General features: G+C 39.5%; 1 protein-coding gene across 5 annotated transcripts; it reads left to right on the top strand.

Moving 5' to 3' along the window:
• Window positions 1-278: 278 nt before the first annotated feature.
• Window positions 279-23,292, top strand: LOC121638178 (bromodomain-containing protein 4-like). Of its 5 annotated transcripts, XM_041982754.1 has the most exons (23): window positions 297-379; window positions 2,656-2,807; window positions 8,147-8,387; window positions 8,478-8,570; window positions 9,203-9,340; window positions 11,189-11,321; window positions 11,695-11,930; window positions 11,991-12,212; window positions 12,294-12,662; window positions 12,904-13,032; window positions 13,566-13,787; window positions 13,930-14,153; window positions 14,233-14,333; window positions 14,466-14,723; window positions 17,046-17,144; window positions 17,265-17,657; window positions 17,891-18,478; window positions 19,208-19,305; window positions 19,508-19,628; window positions 20,452-20,585; window positions 20,705-20,895; window positions 21,880-22,123; window positions 22,235-23,292. In XM_041982754.1, the coding sequence occupies exons 3-23, from the start codon at window positions 8,259-8,261 to the stop codon at window positions 22,301-22,303; spliced, it is 4,191 nt and encodes a 1,396-aa protein (XP_041838688.1). In that variant the 5' UTR covers window positions 297-379; window positions 2,656-2,807; window positions 8,147-8,258; the 3' UTR covers window positions 22,304-23,292. The 5 variants fall into 5 exon arrangements, with proteins under 5 accessions (XP_041838685.1, XP_041838688.1, XP_041838687.1 ...); XM_041982753.1 differs by having other exon boundaries at window positions 11,695-12,212; window positions 17,049-17,144; XM_041982750.1 differs by having other exon boundaries at window positions 11,695-12,212.
• The last annotated feature ends 920 nt before the right edge of the window (window positions 23,293-24,212 follow it).

Raw genomic sequence — 24,212 nt, 5'->3', positions numbered from 1 at the left:
AGTTGAGTCACATATTTAAGGAAATGGGTGAAATAAGGTAAATTGATAAAATTTACATCTAAGTGAAAAAAATAGCACTATATTCTTCAGCTTAGAATGTCTGCACATACACGCACACTTTTACTGAATTATTAAATTAAATTAATTAAATTTTTACCTATTCGTTTTGTTTGTCCGAAATCCATCTGCTTCAGGATGAAATGATTACAGGGTATTGCATGATGTTACCCGTGGGAGGAGGAGGAGTTGTAGCTGACATTTCGCGTGACATGCATTCAGCCTGCCCATTTGCGTCTGACGTCATTGACGTGGAACGGGACTGTTTGTTCTGGATTTGGGGCGAGGAAGGTCTGCGACCGCTGACAACCGACTAAACAAGGTAAAGGTAACATTCGTTGCCTCTGTATACATGACATTGGTATATCAAACGAAAGCATATATTCCCAGGGATCCAGTAAAGGCATTAGCGTGATCGTTAGTGCCGTATTTCCCGCGCTGTCAGTGAGCGCTTCGGCAAGCGGAGCATGAGCTGTCTTCTCAGGCCTTGCACCGGTACGGGCACAAGGAATATATGTTTTTTTTATGTCTTAATTGTGCACGATAAGATATCCTCGCGAATGTTTTGTGCTGTGTCTTTCTTCTCTCAGTACTTCTGTTAAGGTCAATTTTGTGGCAATGGACACTACGTGCTGTCAGTGTGCACGTTAGCTGCATGTCGGTATCATACTAGCCAGTTAGCTGCTAGGCTGTTTGTTTGTAGCCCCGTAGGCCGTATTCGTGACATAAGTTACGTCCTCTCAGCAGCGTAGATTACGCGCGATGGCGCAGAAACTCATGTGAAGCGCGACGTACGTCATTTCAAGAATATCAATCCGGTCAAAGTTGTATTCTGAAACGGCATTTACGTGCAGAGCTGTCACTCGATCACATTGAACATGGCGACGTACTGACATGGAAGGTTAGCAAGGAAAAGTTGTTTATCAAACGTATTTTGCATTAAATTGTTCTTGTGGACTTGATTTCCGTGTGAAGTAACAGCTTTCATGTCATTGTCTTCCGTCGTTTTTCACATAACGTACTGGTTGTCATGAAATAATGGCTAATTAAAATATTTTAAAGAAGCATAAAATAATACTGGAACTTTGGGATATATTGCAAGTCCTCCCGGTTCTTAATATCAATATAATTCTGTTACATTGCCCACATATAGAATTACTAAAAAGTAATATTTAAAAACAATATATCTTGTTTGTATAAATGTTCCACGATATTGAGAAAGTAGGCATTGGCTATTAGTTTTTGTACTATTTAGGTCTGCCGGTGAATTAAAATTATGTTGAAATATATATATATATATATATATATATATATATATATATATATATATATATATATATATATATGTATATATGTGTGTGTGTGTGTGTGTGTGTGTGTGTGTGTGTACATACATATATATATGTATGTGTATGTATATGTGTGTGTGTGTACATATATATATATATATATAGAGAGAGAGAGAGAGACAAACAGACAGACCGACCGTCCGATTGATCTTACTAGACATTATAAACTAATGTTCTAAATGTTTCAAAATATTTAAAAAAAAGCAGGAAATTTTACTTGTGCTAAATCTGATCCCATACAGGTCACTTAAAATGTATCCTAAATTCTTGTGCAATATATCTGAAGTGTGATTATAAAAATTCATCCATCCGATCTCACCCTGATTGCTTTGGTTCTCAGAAGGGGGAGTTGTCCCTTACTCAACGCAGTCACTATGTACATATATTGAACCACCCTCATTTTTGTATGTATTGTCAAGAGTGGGGTGAAACAATTTATTGATATGTGCCAACTTAACCTGAAATACTTAAGGGAAAAACATAGTTTGATGGGCTTGAAGTGAGTATGTGGTACAACATGCTTTAACATCCTTTCACATCTTTGCAGTAACCAGCTAGTAACAAAATGCCTAAAGATGCTTTTCAAATTGTTTCTTAAAGTCACGCTATGTAACTTTCCAAACTCTGCATTCCTGGTTTGTTTGATGCCACATTGACATTTATCATATACATTTCTGCCCAGCAGCGTCCCAAGGCTGAGAAACTGCAGAATAGCCACATTGTGGGTGTGCTATCATTTTTATTCTTAATTGAGAAAGAGTCAAAATCAAAAGATGCTTTCAAGGGTTTCTTATATTTTCAAACTTGCTACAGAGGTGTTGAACTGACAGAAAGGAGCAAAAGCGATGGATTATGATAAATAAGAAATCTTAAAGAATCAAATATGAGAATAGTGGTCGTCTTACATAGGCTCAGGTTTTTGTGTTTTTTGGTTTCTGATAAGTTGGACTACCCCGGTTATAAAATATTAGAAAGTTTGAAAGTATTTTCCAATTCACTCTTCTTTGGTCCATGGATCTATTTGAAGTATGGGGTCATTGCCTTCATTGCTTGTTATGGAAGAACACATAATCTGTTTTTAGCCATTGCATGAAAAGCCTCTTTCTCTAGTATGCAGACATCATGGGCTCTGACTGCAAATACTTGTGGATGTATGACTAGATGTTCATCTTTTAAGTTATTTTAATGTTGGATATAAACAACCCATAGATGGCATGTTGCATTTACTTATGTTTCCCATTTGTCATAGGTGTGACACTTGGCTTTCGGTGGGTTGTGGTTTCCTTGCCTCAACAGTGTGTCACTGAGTAACATCCCGTGTACCCTCAGGAAACTACTGCCTCACCAACTGAGATATGATAACCCTAGTGGATTAGACCACAGCTGGAGAGCACCCAACATGTAAGCCCCCAGAAAATATCTGGTTTTCTTAAGATTGCTATGATCAGATGAAAGGGTGTAATAATGTTTTTTTTATGCAAATGAAGGACAATGTTTTACATACTTTTTTGAACACCTGCAATGATCAACTTTTAATAAAAACCAGTGTTTCCCAAACCACTATATTAGGGGGGCAACCAACCCTGTAACAGCAATCCCCATCACCCCTAAAAGATTCAGGTTTGTTTATTTTATTTTCTATAATAACACAGTAAATATCTTTTATATTTTTTTAATTCATTATTTTTATATTAAAATACTATCTTATTTTATTGGGTTATTTCTGTTTTGCACCAGATCACAAGAGAAGTAATCTAAGGTCCCCTTTCTTCTAGAACAGGCTTATATTGTTTCCTTTTATTATAAAAACTAAACAGCCTGGTTTTATTTATCATACTCTTAGTTGACATATAATTACGTCACATCTCTACATGCCGTGCAACGTGCACACACGTGAGCTACACTCCCACTAGCAAACAGAGAGCACACCACCTGTAAAACATACAAAAATATCTGGTTTAAAATCAACTCTTATTCAATAATAGAAGCACCTGGAGGAGGAGAAGCAGGTGAAGGAGTTTCCTGCTTCTCTGGTAGACTAGACTACAGCTGGAGAGCATCCAACATGTAAACCCCCAGAAAATATCAGGTTTTCTAGATTGCTATGAGTTTGTTCTTGCTAGGATCTCCCTACTGGGCAGGACTACAGACGGGCCAGCCATGTTCGAAGTAGTCCATATCTATTGGGAAACACGCACAGCTGAATCAGTGTCCTCGTCATTGTCATTATTTCTGAGGCGAATTTCTGCTTGAAATTGACATTTTACATTCAGCTTCCATCTTGTAAACCTTCTTGCTAGCTAAATAGCTAGTTGCGTACTCCGTGTGTCCATGTTTTTTCCTGTCTTACCTGAAACAACAATGCGCATGTGTGCAGGAGAGCATTCTGGATGGACGGGGAGTGAGTTGTCTGTCTGCTGTGAGTGAGAGAAGCAAAACTATGAAGAAATCTTTTAATCTTTGTTTTAACTCCAGTGTTTTCTTCATGGGAATCCTCCACACTAGGGGGTTTGCCTGTTCAGTCTGGGGGTTGTTGCCGCGTTGATTGCCCATTGTCTGGGTGGCTGGGGCCCTACACAGCAGCCTGATGGCTGTGGCGTGGGCCCTGGTCTGCCCTGATTGGGGGTGGTTGCCATGGTGGCAGCCACTGTAGGACATGGGTGGACTGGCTTCTGATGTGGATGGATCCCCATGATATTGTTTCCTCACAGCGGCATCAAGCCAGATGTTTATTACTGTTAATATTTTATACCTACATTTAGGCCTGTCGCGATAAGCAATAAGTCAATTAATTGAACGATAAGAAAATAAGAGCACGATAAGTTTGCCGGCCGCGATAATTTTTTTTCGTCCCCCCTTTACCATAGACTGTGTATGACAATAGGTTTCACTATGGAGTATTTCGACTAAACGCTCTGGTTTCTTGCGGAGTGATCTCTCTAGTGTCACACTTGACTGCAGCATGTTGCAGCACGAGCCGGTAAGCCGCATTTGTTTTGCACGGCTGCCAACACGCAATGGCCATGAGACTTGCGTATTTAAGTGGCTTCTCACGCTCTCGCGCTAAACCTCCGATTCTCATGCTGAAATATGTAAATAATAGATGCAAGCATCTCCTCTTTTATTGTTTCGCTGCTTCCCACATGTAAGCAGAACACACACATTCTAGCTTACGACGTCAGTACAAAGCCCCCACTTCCTGGTCTACCGTAATAACCCCTGTAATCCGCAGGCACATTACGCAAATAGAATCAGCCTATATACTACCGTATATGACAAAATACACATTAAGAGCAATGCCGGCTAATCGAGAGGTTTGGGAGGATTCCCAGTGGGCCGCATAACTTTTGGGCCGGTGTCCCGGCGTATGTGAATGTGGTATCCCAGCTAACTGCTGGGTTGTAGTTACTTATAAGGCCAACAGAGGGCAGAATGACTTTGTTTCACAAGCAGTAGATTTTGAAGAGCAGAAGAAGAACACGGGTTTTTGTTCGATGTAAAGTGCTGAAGTTTGGTTCGTCATTAAAACCGGCATGCTTGTCTACTTGTCTGGAGTTTATTTGAAGATGCAACAGTGAAAAAGGCGCTTTTATTTATTTAGTTTATTGACCTTTGAAAATGTGTACTTGCATTATTACGGCATATGTCACTATATTAGTTGAGAATGGTCTCAAAATGACACATTAGCGCTCTGCGCAATATTATCGTTTATCGCGATAATTTCTGAGAAAATTTATCGTACAGCTAAATTTGTTATCGTGACAGGCCTACCTACATTAAGTTTAGAGACTGAGGGGGATGCTTTGTATGTGTTTACATGTGTGTGCGTGCGACTGTGTGAAAGATTTTTTTAATTATGTAATTCTATTTTGATGTGTTAGAGGCTTGATTTATTTTTTAATATGCATGAATTGAAATATGCTTGAATTTTTTTTAATCATGTAAAGCACTTTGTGTTGCCTTCAGAATGAAAAGTGCTTTATAAATTTGATTTGATTTGAAAATCACATTTAGACGGCTTAAAACGCTGCTGTGACAGTTTTTGCCCGATGTTGGCAATATAAGGGCTGCAACTAATGATTATTCTGATAATCGACTAGTCGACTATTAAAACTACTAGTCGACTAATAGGATTATGTTTCTCATAAATATTAAATGGCTCTTATTTAACTTTCAGCTTTTAAATCTTGCATTAGGTTGTTATTTAAGTCCGACGTTCCTCATCTTTAAATGTTCCAGCATGTAGACGTACTTACATGCTATGCAAGGTCCGCTTTACAAATCTCACATGTATTTAATTTATTTTGTAAGTTTAACGTGAAGTTATTCCAGATTTTTGACATCCTCTGCCGTTTTGTTCCGTGATCGGCCGCTATATTTTTTCCCTGGCGGACTTTATTGCGCATGTCCAACTCTCAGCAGAGATAGGATTAGAAGACGATGTCTCACTCTGGTTTTTTTTTTTTTTTTTTTTGCTGACCATGGTTGACGGCTAAATTCATTGGCGACTATTTTTATTGTCGACAACGTCAACTAATCATTGCAGCCCTAGGCAATATATATATTTTGTATATCTCACGTGAAACTTGTCAGGATACGTTGAGTTTATTCAATATATCATTCAGCCCTGACTCTACATATATCATATAACTACATTAACTATGTTGTTATTGATTGAAACACCTTTCAAATGGACACTAACATATTTAAAAAGACATTCTCAAGCATGAAGGGAACCTTCAATGTCAGACAGACAGCACAGCTCTTACAGTCAAGTGACAAATAGTTGTTTACTTTTCATGTGCTTCCTGCTGTATGATGGGCTGCTTTCAAGTAGGGCTGGGCGATATGGCCTTTATAAATGTCAGTTTTGAAGTAAAAAGATGGTGGTCAAAAGCTTCAATACAGCCAATCTAAGACTTAACAGTGGATTAAAATAACATTAAAATGGGGATGCATTTGATTGTGATATCTTTGACAATTATTTAACACTTTATGATCATATGATTCTATATATTGTCTTTTTTTTTGTTTGTTTTTTTACATTTTCAAGTGAAAACGTATATTGCCCTAAAACCTGTGGGGCCAGTTGTTCAAAAGATTTAATCTGGATAAAAGCTCTCCGGATTCGGGAATCCCATTTTCAGGATGGAGGATCATGTAATCCATCGTACTTTTATCCCAGCTGTTCAAAGCCGCATCGGATTGGATCACCCTGATCCAGAATCACGGTTTTCAGGATTACCAAATCCGGATTACCAGAACTTAAAACAAAGTGGACCACCAGCTATGTGAAGAACATCAGGTAGAAGAGCCAATATGAGGTTACTTTAAGTGTTTTTCATTTCGAAACAACACACAGAAATCATAAATATTCACTTCGACTTATAATTTTATGACTTCTCATCTAAGCCACAACAATTATAAAACAAATTTATTAACAACTACACTGTGGATATTTTGGAAACGTCTTAAATAAAAAAGGCTCAATGTCCCTCTCTGTGACAGTGTTAAAATACACCCGAGCCTCATGTTGACTAACCAGACCAGCCTCTGGCATTCTGTCCGAATGAGGGCCTGACTGGACGTGTAATAAGGGATGCAATTGTTAGACTTTATTTTTGACAGGTTCTTCTCTGATTATGCAGTGATGAATGACAGGAACATGGATTATTTTATCTGTGTTTGTTATTTGTTTGGGGGTTTATTTCATGGCGACAAGATCATGTTATTATTTTATTTCTGCTGTACTTTGCTGAAAGGCTTAATAAGTTGCCTATGTCTACTTTATCTGCTTCATCACTGTAATGGGTGAACAAGTCAAATGCAGCATGTAAATATCAGCATATGCACTGATTAAAAAGATACTATTTGTTCAAATTTAAAGTTTCATCACATTTTCTTCTTGAAATCTGCCTTAAAATCCTACCCCCTGTTGGGATCAGGATAATCTTTCTTGGATCAAAGTCATCCAAATCCTACTCAAAACTTAATCAGCACAAACTGAAGACTTTATCCAGATCACAACTAGGATTGGATTACATAATCCAATCCGATTTCAGAATCCTTCTTTCCCTTTAGGACATCCCATTTTCAAGATTTAATCCAATATCCAAAATCCGATCAGATTATGTTTGAACAACTGGCTTTTGAGGAGTAAAAAATGCTTTACTTAGCTGATCAGAGTTCTTTTTGCTTTCCATCAACATTACTTTATCAGTAACTTATGGAAAATCGATTTACTGTGAATTGATTCAGAATTTTCCACGTCTGCTTCGCAGTACATAGAAAATTTGATCATATCCCAACCCCTACTTTTGTGTCAAGTCATTTTATAGTCTAAAAGGTAAAAAAAAAAAAAAGCTATATCCATGCATTTGTTTGAGCATGAAAACAAACACATTGTGGCCTCATTGATAAAAAGCAGATTGAATAAGGACAAAAAGTTGCCCCAAAGGTTAACTTTTGTCAGCGCAGCTTAACGCAAAGATGAAATTAGGGTCAACTTTGTCCTTTGTTTGAGCTGAAAGCAGAATAGCTTCTGAAAGTAAGGCAGATAATCGGAGCATGTAGGACATTGCTACACACTGAGTTACGGATAATGGTTTGTTTTCTTAGTCTGATAAACAATGATGTATGTGATGTTTATTTGGTGAAAGTTGATTCAAATTTGGATTCTGTGATATGCACGTTCATGCTAATGACAGCAGACATAACACTTTATATGATCATCCTTTCAGAGAGTCACATGAGGAGTGTAATGGCCTGAGGGGGGCCCCCCCGCTTCCACCTGCCCCTGCCAGGTCCAATCTGCCTAAACTGTCTGCTCAGTCACTGCAACCTACCGCTGCGATGGGAGACGGACTGGAGGCGGGCAGCAGCCAGAACCCTCCCTCTGCCCCACCGCCCCTCCCCTTCAACCCTTCACCCCCTGAAACATGGAACCCTTCCAGACCCAAACGACAGACCAACCAGCTACAGGTTGGTTCACGTTGCTGTGTGCCAACTTAATCCAGTTATTTGTCCTCAGTTTGACTGATGACTATTTTTGTAAAAAATTTTTTTTTTCAGTACCTGCTTAAAGTGGTGTTGAAGACATTATGGAAACATCAGTTTGCATGGCCCTTTCAAGCACCTGTTGATGCAGTCAAACTCAATTTACCTGTGAGTCATTTTTTGTTCTCATATGCCTGTAAACAAACTTCATATTTCAAAGCACATACTAGCGCTGTAGCTAGAAATGAACATTATATAGAAAGCATTACACAGCAGTGCAACGTCCAGCAGTGAATAAATTATTGTCACGTCATTTTTACCAATTTACCTTTTTTACTCCATTAAAACACTTCTTTCTGTGCGTTTTACTTGTCACAGTCAATAAGAAGGCATGTATAGTTACTAAAGTAAATTTTTGTTTCTCCAGGGTTTGGTCTTACAGAAGAAGATTAAGTGAAATCTGAGATTGTTTTTATTATCGACTGATGAGTAGTTCACGTCAATATTAGGAAATAAAAGGCATAAACGACTCAAAAAACATATTTAAGACAAAAACTGTTAGGCAACATTCAGTTTACAGTGCTTGAAATCTGCTGTACAGTAAATATACTGTATGTTATACTGTGGAGCGTCATTAACGTGCTTCAGTGCTGGGACTGAGGGCTGTGTAGGAATTGCCTCTGTTTTAACGCAGCAGTCTGTTTTGGTCTGAAGAAAGAGAAGGTTATTGTTTCATGTATGAAACCATGTATCACCATCTAAATCTAATGTTCTTTTTCCGGCTTTCTGTCTTCATCAAGGACTACTACAAGATCATAAAATCTCCTATGGACATGGGTACGATAAAAAAACGACTAGAGAACAACTACTACTGGAATGCCCAGGAGTGTATCCAAGACTTCAACACAATGTTCACTAACTGCTACATCTACAACAAGGTTAGCCGCTTTAGAAATTGTAATCCCACATGACATCCAAAAAAGAAAATGACAGTGTCTCGCTCAAGTGTTTTAGCGCTCAGATTAATGGCCAGTTTCCACTACAAGATTTTCACATCACAGACAAATGGCCCAGGTTCGAAGCACATCAGCTGTTTGATCTGTGGCTGTCAACCTGTATATCTGAATTTTACAAACACACAATTTGTGAGGCTCATGGAGACTAGCCAGATTCTGTTTGATTATATATACATATATATATATATTTATTAGTGCTGGGCAACTATTAAATTTTTTAACTGTGATTAATCGAATTGTTACACTCAAAACGTCTCTTTCCTTTAAAAGAAGGCCTACAGTTATATAAAGAAAATGCAGTAAATTTTGGTTTACAAACACTGCATCAGGGGTCTCCAACCTGCGACCCTGGAGCTGCAGGTGGCTCTATGGACCTTCCACAATACCTCTAAATACGTGACTACAATACTTATTTTAAATCTATCTTTCCTGTCATTAGGTTGGAAACCATGAACTTTTTTTAAAAATTTTTACTTTACATAATTTTCCACAAATATCTACAGCGTTTAAAAGAAAGTCTGTCTATCCTCTTTTTATAAAGGTTTATTTTCTTTATTTTAAAGCCTGAAAATAGAAATAAAAATGTGGTTCTTTAAAAATAACAAACATCCTATGGTGGCTCTTCATTAAAAATATATATCAAGTTGCCTTTTTGAAAAGTGTCGTAACATTTGCAGCTCTAAACAGGTTTTATTTAGCTGGCTGAGGGAAAAATGGCTCTTTGGATTGGAAAGGTTGCAGATCCCTGCACTAAACACATAAACATTTAGCAGCAGTTTTCTCTTTAAACAGCAACAGTTAAAATATTTCTTAATATATATTTATAAAATCAAATATTTATGAGAAAGAAAGATGAAATGTTCAGGATTTACTAACTGAAAGGTAAAAAGTCAGCAGGATGAATTTAAAGCTGTGAAGCTGCTTCCTTCTAAACAGAAGGAACAATATGTGATGATTATCGGCATCAGTTGAACAGACAGAAAGCAGGATTAGAATCTCACAGCTTCTAGATGGTGAGGAGAGAGAAATATTCACAATATGCACGATAACTTCCATCCATGCACCTTCAGTGTTTCATTATCCAGATTTCTGGCCTATAATTTCTCTAAACTTTCATTCTTAGCTTGACTGTTTACCTGCACCTGCAACTGTTTTTCATTGTCTTTTGGGAGCAGTTTCCTGTCCAAAAAGCACGATGTTCTTCCCATCTGCATGGGTTTTGACAGACAAAGAGAAACTTCGGTTTTTCTTCTTTCTTAAGTTCCAGACAGAAAATGTCTCATCATTTTAATAAACCCGGTCTCCCCTGATTACATCAGACGCACCGCTGCAGCAGGGAAAGGAGACATGGATGCCATGTTTCTGTGATCAAAGCTAGCAAAAAAAAAACAAAACAAAAAAAACCTAAAAGTTAACTGTGTTAATTAATCGTTGCGTTAACACGCGACTAACGTGTGTATATATAAATATCTCTTTAGAAGAAACATTTATAGCTGAATATGCTGACTAAAAGCAGGCAAATCACATGAGGTCAAATGTTAAAGCATAATGATCTTTAAAGCACAGTATACAGACTGAAGTGTTTCTAGCCACAACTGTTGTGTGTCCCAGTCTCCTAAAGAAAGCCTGCAAATGTTGGCAAGTTGTGGCTCAATGCCATGCTGCCTCAAGTTCAAACATTTTACTTTTAGAAAGCTATGCTTCATATTTCAGTGTCTATACTGTGAGCTTAACTCCCCTACACCTGTCCATTTGCCTCTGTGTGTTTAGCCTGGAGATGATATTGTCTTGATGGCTGAGGCCTTGGAGAAGATCTTTCTCCAGAAGATTACAGAGATGCCGCAGGAAGAGACTGAGATTGCTGTCATTACCAAGGGCCGTCGTGGAGGCAGGCGGGAGTCTGGTATGGATTTGATTTTGTTTCTTTTCTTTTTATTAAATTTAAAAATGATCATCCAAGGTTTTTTTTTGATCAGGAACCCCCAGTTATATTTGAATGCAGGTGCATTTTGACATCATGATGTTGTACACATACTAGTTTGTACTCGTATTTGTTCAGTTGTTTCATTGTCAAAACATTATTTGTTAGATTTTGGTTGTTTCAAGCCTAACTGGTTTATCCTTTACTGTCCAACTGGTCTAAAGTAGGCATCAGCAAGTATGTTGTTGTTGTGTTTTTTTTTTTTTTTTTTTTTTTTTTTTTTTCTTTTCATTTTTATCCTTGATTACATCGTTGTGCTCCTCTCATGTTTACACTTTGTGTCCTAATTTTCTAGGTCTGATCACATGTCACAAGTCAGATTCAGGCCAAGACTCATCATCCCCTTCAACCACCCCAAATACAAGAGGCTTTCCATCACCATCAACCACTCCGCAGTCCCGTGGTCCCCCGGTCCAGCCCTTGGTCCAGCCCTTGGTCCAGCCCCTGGTCCAGCCCCTGGTCCAGCCCTTGGTCCAGCCCTTGGTCCAGCCCCTGGTCCAGCCCTTGGTCCAGCCCTTGGTCCAGCCCTTGGTCCAACCCTTGGTCCAACCCTTGGTCCAGCCCCTAGTCCAGCCCCTAGTCCAGCCCCTAGTCCAGCCCCTAGTTCAGCCCTTGGTCCAGCCACTAGCCCAGCCTCAGCCCCCACGTGTGCCCCCCACACCCACCAACCATGCTCCACATCTGTTAACCCCATTCCCTCTTTCAACCCCAGACGTCCTAGGCCAAGGCATGACATCAGTTCCTCCTCCAGTTTTGACCCACCCAGGCCTCCATCCCACCCCTATGCTGCAGAGCTCCCCTGCTCTCATCAAGGTAAGAATGAGTCTATAGCAACTTTAAAAAGGTGCAAGAATATTATCAGATTCTAACCTTAAATCTGTCATGTTCCAACAGCAAAGGAAGAGCCAGAAGAGGAAAGCGGATACGACAACACCCACAGCCAATGACCAGCTCAGTGAATCACCTCCAGTATCAGATGCGACTCGGCTGCGCCGAGAAAACAGTCGTCCATTAAAACAACCCAAACGAGACCCCTTACAGCCAGACTCGCAGCACCTGGGCGGAGGTGTGGAGACCGGAGGGATAAGCACGCCAAAGCGTCAGGAGCAGCTACGCTCCTGTGCGCGCCTTGTTAAAGAAATGCTTTCTAAGAAACACGTGTCATATGCCTGGCCTTTTTATAAACCTGTTGATGCAAAAGCTCTTGGCCTACATGACTACCATGAAATCATCAAGCACCCCATGGATCTCAGCACTATCAAGGTGATTTTATAAGCATGGGTGGCCAGTCTGCACAAACCTCTGATTTTAAAGTTACATAGGTTTTGATGGCTGCCAGTACAATATTTGTGTTAAGGAGCATTAAATAAAGTTCTGAGATCTTTAAATTGAGCTTAATATGTTACATTTCAGGCTCCTAATTTCCAGTTCTCCGGTTTACAAAAGTACATGAATGAAGAGGAAGTCATACAAGATTCTGATCTCCTTTGTTGTGTTTTTACAGAAAAAGTTGGATAACAGACAATACAGAGAAGCCCAAGAATTTGCTGCAGATGTCAGGTTGATGTTCTCAAATTGTTACAAGTACAATCCTCCAGACCATGATGTGGTTTCCATGGCGCGCAAATTACAGGTAAACAACAATTCACAAAAACATTGTAGACAACTTGTGCACCAAAATGGGACTAGGTCGTAAAATTAAGTTCCTAACAGCATGTTGATGTCCAGGGTTTAAATTAAGTGTGTCCAAATTCATCCCTCTCTTGGGTTAAAGGGCAGCATTGATCGCTTCTCATTAATTCTTTAGCGACTTGCCAGGCTGGCTGTGTTCTTTGAGACTGTAGATGTTTGGTTTGGCTGAAAATGACTTTTCTAGTTTGTGCTTTCTGATAAATCCATAAAATCATAAACTTTCCAAGATGTCCCCTTTGCTGACAGTTATGTCACTACATGCTGAGTGATAAGTGATAAGAAACAGAGTGAACTGAATTAATTTTAAGATGAGTCTGAAACATAATAGTAGAAAAGTAAAGAAGGATATTCAAATTTTTCCTTTTAACACTGTAAATTAGTAGTTTGGGGTCATAAGAATATTCAGAATATGTGGAATATATTTGTGGTTCCAGTCGAGTTCACCATTTCTCATGCTGTCTTCACACTTAACAGGATGTGTTTGAAATGCGTTTTGCTAAAATGCCTGATGATCCTGAGGAGCCCACCCCTATTCCCACACCATCGTCGGTCCTCCACCCTGCACCCTCCACTCGACAAGTTCCGCCTCCGTCTGCTGTTTCAGAAGGTGACAGCTCTAGTACTTCTGAATCGGAGTCCTCGGGCGGAGACTCAGAACAAGAGAGGAAACAGCGACTGGCTGAGTTACAGGAACAGGTTAGAGAATGGATTTGGAAGGGGGAGGTGGGTGGGCCATGCAGAACAGCTTTACTAAACCTGGGTGAAAGCTGGAGCGCACAGATTTCAGTAGGTCTCATATTCTCATAAGACCACAACTGTGTGTGTTTGTGACCTTTAGCTTAAGGCTGTCCATGAGCAGTTGGCAGCACTCTCTCAGCCACAAGCCAGCAAGCCCAAGAAGAAAGAGAGGGACAAGAAAGAGAAAAAGAAAGAAAAGCACAAAAAGAAGATGGGAGTAGAGGAACCTGTAGAGACGCCACCTCTTGGGATGCTTCAGACTTCCAAGAAAAGCAAGAGCAGCAAGGATCCTGTGATGGCAAAGAAGGACAGGAAAAAGCCCAGGTAGGGGACAGCCATAACAAACCAAGATATTATTGTTGCTGCCTGAGCTGGAGCTAATCTAATCATCTGTCAATCACAGTAAGAAAGAGGGAATTAAAAACAGTCGCCCAGCTGCAGCCCCTCAACCAGGCCCAGTCCCTCTTGTCCCTTCAGCTTCTCTTGAAGCAGAGGATGATTTGGGTATGCATACCACAAAATATAAATACAATATGCGTGCATTTATTTTTGTATATTACCTGCATATATACTGAATACATTGCAAATTGTAATTTTTCAAAGCTCCAGTGTCAATCATGATGTTTTCCTCTCTAGATGTATTTGAAAGCATGTCAGCTGACCGATGCAAGCCGATGTCGTACGAGGAGAAGCGCCAGCTGAGCCTTGACATAAACAAGTTGCCTGGTGACAAACTGGGTCGAGTCGTGCACATAATCCAAACCCGTGAGCCTTCGTTGAAAAACTCAAATCCCGATGAGATCGAGATTGACTTTGAGACTCTGAAGCCCTCCACCCTGAGAGAGCTAGAGAAATATGTCTCCAGCTGCCTCAAAAAGAAGAAAAAAACAACAGGTGAGCTTCTTGTATATGTGTCCAGTACTTTTTAAGGTCCCTTCTGAAATCCCATATATCAACTGTAGCATTAAGCTCTGGCATCCAAATTTGTAATTAAATGTTCTCATTTGGGCTGTCAGTCATCTCAGAGAAACAGTGAGTTGAGTCCTTTTTAAGAACCAGTCAGTCCAGTCTTGCAGCAAGCTTTCCTGCAGTTTTTAAGAGGCTATCATAGAAAGCATTTGTTATCCTAATCACTGCACAAGCACAGGACTCAGAAGGTTGCTGCAGAAGTAGACTGAGGTTTTGTTTAAGTGCTGCTTTATCTTATTTGTTTGTGCTGGGGTTAAGGACTCGTAAGTACAAAGTTTTCATGTGATGCTTCAGCTTTGTCTTGTATTATTAAGCCATTAGACGAAGTAACAGTAAACAACATTTATTATCTGTGATTATTAAGTCGTATTTGACTAGCCCAGAAAATCAAATGGCTTTTTGGTTGAATTATGATCCATAATCCAAATCCAATTCTCACCACAGACTGAATTAAACTCACATAATTAGTTTAATGAATGGTAATAACAATAATCCTAATTGTGTTACCATCATGCTTTTGTTTAATTCATGTGGACTTGGAAAGTTTGGAGGATTTTATTTTATGAACTGGTCTGTACGATTCCTCTGAAGCCCAAAACATACGTTAGAGTCCCAACGCCCACTCCTAACTTTCTTTAAAAGAAAAAATCATATCGATCAGACTTTAACTGAAACTTTTTTGTTAATTATATCGTAATCCTTTGAAATTCCCCATTTAGTCATTTTAAATAGTTTGTTTCAAGAGCACAAACTTCACTGAAGGAACAGTTGTTATTGTTTTGTGTAGCAAAATGCAGTACCAATAAAAAGTTATGACACATCCACTCATTGATTTTGAATGAGTAGACTGGTACTGCATACAGCATATAATCTTCTTAACAACTAACTTCTTACAACTAATTGTAATTGAATTTGATTTAGCTTTATTTAAGTAACCCCGGTTAATGACAGTCATCTCAAGACACTTTGTTGTAATTTAAACTTCAGTCACTGCCTTTATTAGGCAACTTATCCTAATTAAAACATGATCAACTCTCAAACCAAATCATGGACATTTTCCTTGTTTTTATCACGTTTTGCCAATTAACTGACATTTATGCAGAGGCAGGAAAAGCCATACTACAGCAAAATCAACATGCTGGTAAAAGACAAATTAAAAGTGTTTTTTTTCCCCACGCAGTTTGCGTCGACCATTACCTGGACGCTAACTTGGTTCACTGCTTCAGCTCACTGAATCTTGACACTCACTATACTCTGTAGAAAGTTCTTACCTCAGCGGTTTGGAGGGTTGATATTCAGAGATTATTTATTTGTGCACCTGTTATCAGTGATGGGAGTAACGGTGTTAAAGTAAATGACGTTACTAACAGTGTTATCTAACTAATTACTTTTTCCATCGTTAAAACAGCGTTTCCTTTACTGAGGAAACATTACTGACAACGCGTTATTGTTGTAATATTTATTTTGGTTTTGCACGAGTGATATGACTGAAGCTGGAGAATACACTCAACGCTTGAGCAGAATAGTGACCAGGTGCAATCGAAATAGGTCCGCACCTTTTATCGCACTCTATTAAACCAGGCAATCAGCCAGATGACCCGCTCAGATCCAACAGCTTGTTCGGCGAGAACGCTCCACGTTGGTGGAACAAACAAACCAGAGTCGGTTTCAGAGAAACTTAGAAAATGTTCCAACCTGATAATGTTCATGTGTGGCTCTTTATTTAATAGAAAACTGCATTAATATGATTCCGCAAATAACATCTGCTGATTTTATGAATCTTTTCAGCTGCTCTAGGCAGCAAAGTTCTGTTACAATCCATCTAATTTTCCTTCTATGTTAAGAGACCTTCAGTGGGCACTGTTGCTCTTTGCAGACTACAAACTTAAAGAAATGCATACAAATTATAGCTTCATTATTTACTTTTTATGTAAATTTATTTTTATGATCAATTTCGCCCTGAAAGATCAATGCCTCTTTTGCTTTGGTAAAGCCTCTTTCCACTGGCAAACGCTTTCCTCTCCTCAAACTCTTAATCACCATTCATCATCACTTCTCCCATCGCCTGACTGACGGTAAAGTAGCCGACCCATTCAGTGTGCGCAGCTTACTTTTCCGAGTATTTAATTACCTTTATAATGTTGTAGCTCCGTTGCTAACTATACTTAATTACTTTTTTTTTGTTTTGTTTTTTAGTATCGTGTCCATCACTGGATAGAGTTTCTCAATTTTGTGGCTTTTTTGCAGTAGAGAAGTCTCTGGAAATGACAAATGTGACAAAGATGAAGACAGGATCCTCATCTTCAGGCAGCAGTGACTCCTCTGATAGTGAAGACTCTGAAAATGGTAATTTACAGATTTCAGTGAACAAGCATGTCGTATTTGGTTAGCTACCAGCGGCAATTCTTCAACATTTATATCCTTATTCATAGAGCTCTCTGGCTCCTCATTTCTCTCTGTCTCCAGGGCTGGTTCCCAAGCAACAGAAGAAGATGCCAACCAACAAAGACACAAAAAGACCTCAGCACCAGCCCCTCAGTAGTGCAGTGGGCCCAGTCACTTCTGCGTCTCAGAGTCAGCCTCAGCTGGTCCAATCGAAGCCACCATTCGTACACCCTCCCCCTGTCCCTGTCTCAGTCCCATCTCTGGACTCCTCCCAGCTAATGACCTCAGGATTTGATCCCCTGGCTCACTTCATGAACCCTCATTTAACACAGTCGAACACAGAGCCCAGTGCAACCATTACCACTGCCGGTACACGTGTTGCAACAGGGATTCTCAATGCAAACACACCCACCAGTCAAACACCCACTGAGACGCATCCTTTTCTAAACCAACATCCAATTCTACCTTCCCCAGGTAAATATGCTGGAGCAGCACTCAGCCAGAAAATTTCTAATAATACCAAACACGCTAACGTGGTAGAGTTAATGTTTTTATTACCTGCTCTAGTTTAGATCGATGTACAACTATAATACATTTTTCACACAGAAAAAGCTCTTAAACATGTTTTGTCTTTGGTTATTCTCCAATCTTTCCTGTACCCTTTGCTGCTGTCAAGTATTCTGACATTGTTCTTCTTCTGCTTGCAGCGATCCATAATGCTCTTCCCCAGCAACCATCGAGACCTAGCAACCGTGCTGCACCACTTCCGCCCAAACCCTCACAACCTCCCTCATCCTCGCTTCCCTCCTTACCTCCATCTTCCTCACCGCAGCTTCAACCCACCCTTTCCCTTAACCTCCCCCAATCCGTCCCGCGCCCACGGGTCCCTTCACCGCCATCACATGGCATCCTTGGTACCCTCTCAGCACAGCCTCCCCAAGCTCTGCTGGAGGACGATGAAGAGCCAACACCCACCAATTCTGAAACCCTGCCTCTCAGTCAGGTCCACACCCTTCTACAGTCGCTTCAGGCAAGACCCACCACGCAGACGCAGCAGCTGCACACACACTCACCCCAGCTGATGCCCCAGCTGGTGCACACACAGGTTATGACGACAACCACTCCTGCCCTCACGCAGAGACCAGGCTCAGGGCACCTGCCACAGTCATTTCCGCCTATGCACACTTCAGTGTCGCAGCAGCAGAAGGGGGCAGTCCTGCAGCAGAAGGTGCAGCAGCTACACCAACATCAACAACAACTTTCACCACGAAACAAAGCAGAGCCTTTTTCAACCGGTAAGATGTCTTTATTGTGTTAGGATTTCCACTGATAAAAAAAATCAGGAGCTCTCATCCCTCCACACTCAGCAAATTAAAGTGCATTAAATAAATATAAGTTCAGTATGCACAATATATCATATAACCCACTTCTTAACACCATTTGTTAAACACATGGCTTCTCAAGAAAAACAATGTACCTCTTTTACATCTATTGATACCCTTAAACTTGGTTTAAGTTTGTCCAGTTTTCACAAATTATTCTATATCAATGTGCACTGTTAGACTTTGCAAAAGTGTGCATGTTCTGTCAAAACGTGTGCGAAAGTAAAAAGCAACAACAAAGGATCATAGCTTGCCTGCAAATACTTGGTGATGATGCAGTGGTATGGACTTCATTTTTACATTTTATTTGTGTAAATATTTCTATATGAAATGCTGACAAAACACATTCATTTTATGTTGCGCTTATGTTCAGTGCAGCACACACATCCTCGTTAAGGGGTCAGTGTGCCCGGTTGCATGAATAATTGCTTATTGATGAGCAAGAATAAGTAACCAAGTTATACTCATGATTTTGTTGTTGTTTTGACTTCATTGCTCTATGTGAGGCTTAATTCTAATGTGCTATTAATCATATCTACTTGTGGCCAAGCTGTCGCATTAGTTAGTCTGAGTCTGTGCTCATTAAATCTGGAATCAAATTAAACTGTAGTGTATAAAACTTCTTGTCTCCTTTTCATATAGGCTGCCTGCGTGAAAGCCCCTCTCCTCTGATGCATTCTCCTCAGATTCCTCAGTTCCATACAATGGGACAGCAGTCACCCTCCCAGACCAAGAAGCATGTAAGCAATTTATTTGTCATTGTAATGCATGCATGTTTTTGGTGAATGTATGCAACAAAACAAAGGTGCTGAAAGGGTATACTATGAGCCACACACACATTACAAAAAGAGCTTTCTTGAAGAACATGATTTGTGGAAAATTTTGATTGATTTTGTATTTGGATCTTTGAAAATGTAAATGCACAAATTTGTTTTTCTGTAGGAGCAGAGATCCAATCTTGTGGAAATTAAAGAGGAGAAGCCTTCACACTCACCGGTTCTGCCCCCATCACCATTCAACCCTGCAATCCGTCAAGACACACACAAACCAGACAGCAAACACAGTGAGTACACGGTCATGTGTTGGATTAGTTCTAAAATCTGTTCATATAGAGCTAAAGAAACTACTCTTAAATGGGACTGATGGCCCTAAATTGGCTAATTTTGGTGATATTAAACCACATTTTTGGACATTTTTATATTTGAAACAGTGGATTCTCTGTCTCTGCTGTGCTGTGACAAATATTCTATTTCTTAATTACTTTGAGTTAATTTGAATTAAGTTTTTTTTATGGCTTTTTCATAGTTTTTGAACCCATTTTTCAATGTTTTTGATTCCTGTCAAGATATAAAAAGCAGTTTCTATACTTCTACTGCAGTCTTAACATTTTGTAAGCATGTTCCAGAGGAGCTCCATGTCAGCATGAACATCAGATATATTCACTCCGGACTCCTTGTGAACATTAGCTATCACCTGCTGTATCAGTACAGTGAATAATTCTCTATAGCATGTGCTGCAAGAAAGTGTGTGTATGTGTGCTAACGGTTGCTGCATCATACCCTTTTCTGCTGACACGAGTTTCAATATTCACTGTCAATATTTATGGATATATACAAATACATGTGCAACTGATGTCAACAACAAAACAAGCATCATTATGGATAGTTAAAGAGGCTCATCAGCCAGTCTGGACATGCTGTAAACAAAAAGCTGATTTCCACAGTGGTTTCTGCATCATGTCCAGCCTTATTTGCACTCTACTCAAGTCTCTGTATTTCTTGTCATGATCATACATCTGGACTTAATTCTCTTCATATTCTTCAAATATTCACATCTGAAGACATCTCCAGATGTATATTTAAAATGAATCTTATTGCTTCCCTCAGGGTTAGATATAAAGCCATTGGATGGTTCTCGCCCCATTCCCCACTTCCCAGACTCCCCAGCCCCACCTGGCTCCCAACAGGACATCAAAATCAAACAAGAACCCAAAACTCCTATTGCACCCAAGAAGATACAGGTGTGTACAAATGTAATATGAGAAAATAACGAGCCACACTGAATTATACTCATCTATCTGATTTCTCTGTTAATTTTGCCATTTTCTACCCTCACCTCTCTTTATGCCTTTTTTGTTAGGATGTAAAGTTAAAGAATATGGGTTCTTGGGCCAGCCTGGCTCAGAGGTCCCAATCCACAACGGCTACCGCGGTGCGCTCCTCCAGCGACAGCTTCGAACAGTTCAGACGGGCGGCCAGGGAGAAGGAGGAGAGGGAGAGACAGCTGAAAGCACAAGCAGAGCAAGCCAGGAGAGAGCAAGAAAAGCTGCGGTAGGTGGGAGGAAAACTGTGTAGAAGGAAAGATGCAGTCGGCTCTGATTCTGTCATGTTTAAAGAGGTGAAAACACTGTTAATTGTAGTACATATTTCAGTCTTTTTTTTTTCTCTTCTTAAAGAAGCAGTTTTTAATTTTATTACATTCAAAGCAGCTGCTGCTTTTATTAAATTCTGAACCAAGTAACAGTCAACTTGGATACTTGGTCCCTTGAGACATGTTTGTCTTTTTTTTCCCCCCCAGTGTTCACTGCACTCTTATTACCCTTCAGCAAAATGCTCACTCATCTGAATCCTCAAATGTCCAACAGAGGGCAGCCTTTCTTGGGAAAAAAGAGTCAGCAAAAATCATAACACTGTGAAGATGAAAGCTGGCAGTTAATTTGTAAATGTTGTGTTTAGTACCTGTCAGTGTCCAATAGATAAATGCTTCCAGTGACTTTAGAAATTCCTCACTTTGCTTGGGTTTTAGGTAAATTATAATTCTGTTTCAAATTTACTGCTTTCAGTATGTAAAAGATGCCTGTTTCCATCTCTCCTAGTGTTTGTGCTCTTAAATGCAGTTCTCTTGTTAATTTGTGTGTAAAGACATACAATATTATATTACCCACGACTTAAAAACTATTTAAAGCAAGCCTAGTTTATTTGTATAGCACAGGGTGCTTTTCAAGTGGTTTACAGAGACATTGACACATCAGAAAATAAACAGAATTTAAAATTAAAAACAATAGAGAAAGGAAAAAACAATATTAAAAACATCAAGTTAAAAGATTTACTTACAGATCAGCCATTTAGTTATTTTTTTACTTTTAAATTGAGTGATATACTTTGTCCTCATTACATGTTCCACTCAGTCCGTATCTTGACTGTTAATATTGATTTATTACACATAGCTTCTATAATGTGGTTTGTCATTAGAGCTCTGTGACTAAACCAGCAGCAACCAGTTGCCTCACTTTTGTCGTTGATTCTGTGTTGTAGCCGTGACGATGAAGACACGATGGAGCAGGCTCGCCGAGCACAAGAAGATGCCCGCCGTCGTCAGGAGCAGCAGTCGCCACTTGCTCCAACACCTCCAGCCTCAACTCCACCCACTCACTCCCCACAGGCCCCACCTCCACAACAGCAAGCTCCACCTCCACCATCCTCAGCTGCGCAGAACGCTCTCGACCATCAGAGGGAGGTGGCTCGCCGCCGTGAGCAGGAGAGGCGTAGGAGAGAAGCGGTACAAACTAAACTGCTAATGATACCCCTCCCTTTCTTTTTTTTTTTTTATTAATATATAATCTTAGAATAATCTGTAATATTTCTCATTGTTGTCATTGTGTTTTTTCAGATGGCGGACACCATTGATATAAATTTCCAGAGTGACCTGATGGCAATTTTTGAAGAGAATCTGTTCTGAGAGGAAATGAGAGAAGATGGCGTGAGAGAAGGACCTATATTCACAACTGAGCAGATTTACAAAATGCATATAAATAACAGTGCTATAAAACACACGGTTGCTGCCACACAAATACCCACACCATTACACTGACTTGATAGTTACTGTCCTTTTCTCTCAGTAGTTGAAACAGCTGGCTTGTGTCACATGAATGGGAGGGGATTCAAATGGGCAGCAGTCTTTTCCTAGTTCAGTGTTTATGGTTGTTTGTTTTTGATCTCCTGGAACACTGGGACAAGCAAACACAGGCAGCTCCTCAAGGAATCATGGAAAAAAAAAGAGGAGATAAAAGTTAAATGAAAAATAACGATGAAGAGGATGATTTAATTTAATAAACTGATCAAAAATCACGAAAACATTTTTTTTCTCTCTTACATGTTACAGGACAGACAGGACAGGGGTGTAAAATTACTGGGTAAACAAAAAAACCATCAAAGTGCCCCCCCTTCTCTCTCTCTCTCTCTCTCTCTCTCTCTCTCTCTCTCTCTCTCTCTCTCTCTCCAATTTCATCTCTTTTTTGTTTTAAGTCAGGCTGTAAGAGGGGAGTGGGGTTGGGGTGGAGTGGTCAAGTGTGTCAGGTTCAGTCATTATCTGAGTTTTCTCAGGACACAGTGGGAGCCAAACACCCTGGCTGTATACACTCTTCTAAGACCACTTTCCTTTCTTCACCACCTTCTACTTCTCTGCAGTCCCAAATGGAGGAGGTGGACACCTCAGCCACATTTAATGTTCAAAGAACCGTCTGGAAGGAATGATCACGTCTAAATGTTTCAGTGTGTCCCTTGCCTTAGCGCTCTGGCCTGTAAAATAATGATCATACCCTACAAATTATACATATTATATATAAATAGATACATGGATATATATTATATACGACAAAGTCAACAAAAAAAAAGAATGAGAGGGATTTTGGTGTGGTGAGCAAAGCTCGTCTCTGTGTTCATCTCTCAGCTCTGGTTTTGAATTTGTAGAATTTACTGTAAAGATGAAGAAAAAAAAAACTTTTTTATGATTCTATTGAGAGGATTGTTTCATCTGTCTTTTTCTCTCACACCTTTTCTGTTTTTTTTCTTCTCAACTCTATGCCAAAACCAGTCTATTGAGTGCTGAAAAGTTTGTTCACATTTTTTTTTACATGTAAAATGACTCTTCTTTTCACTTTATATTAAAGGCTATGTTTTATTGCTATTTAATTTCCCTTTATCCCCCTTTTAAATCTGAAGTTATGCAACAGTTTGCTCTGTGATAGTTGGAAAAAGCGGTTTTAAAATGATATGTGACTACTAGGTCTCCGTCATTGTGTAGGTGTGTGATAAATCTGCACTTGTGTGTTTATAATTACTTGCATCGTCCTCTTTTTTTTTTTTCTTCTTTCATTACTTCCTTTCATCATGTACATGTTTTTAGTCCTCCTTAACCGTGTCATCGACCACAATCATCTCCAAAGCTTCAGCAGTCTGTATAATAGGCCTTTGTGTCTGATTCTGTCTTTTAGTTCTTGCTCTTGAAATGTGTTCATCATCCATGGTAACAGTTTTGGGATTTTGTGTGCCATTGTGTTTTCATGGAAGTGGGAGCTCATCCCAGTTTCTGTAGGTTGGCCCAGAGATCCAAGAGTGTTTTCAAATCTATAATCACCTTTTTATGTTTCTTTCAGTTTTCACTTTTCATAATTACATTTGAGTTTTTTTTTTCTTTTTTCTTTGCTATTTTCCTTTGATTTATTTTACCCAGAACAATGTGTTGGTATGTTGATGAGTGAGGCATTGAGGTCAATAGTCATCTTCAGATAATGGATTACAGCATCGTTTTTTAAGAAAAGTATTAAAATAATATTTAAAAAAAAAATTATGTCTGTGCTTATGGGTTT

Source organism: Melanotaenia boesemani, chromosome 4 (genome assembly GCF_017639745.1).
Source record: "Melanotaenia boesemani isolate fMelBoe1 chromosome 4, fMelBoe1.pri, whole genome shotgun sequence".
NCBI lineage: Eukaryota > Metazoa > Chordata > Actinopteri > Atheriniformes > Melanotaeniidae > Melanotaenia > Melanotaenia boesemani.
Note: the sequence above shows the minus strand (reverse complement) of the source record. Positions and strands in the feature narration are given on the sequence as shown.

Coding starts and splice junctions, on each gene's coding strand:
- LOC121638178 (XM_041982751.1), top strand. CDS start 8,259: ATGGGAGACGGACTGGAGGCGGGCAGCAGCCAGAACCCTCCCTCTGCC. Junction 17,658..17,890: donor TCCAATTCTACCTTCCCCAG/GTAAATATGCTG, acceptor TTCTGCTTGCAG/CGATCCATAATGCTCTTCCC. Junction 20,896..21,879: donor AGAGAGCAAGAAAAGCTGCG/GTAGGTGGGAGG, acceptor TCTGTGTTGTAG/CCGTGACGATGAAGACACGA.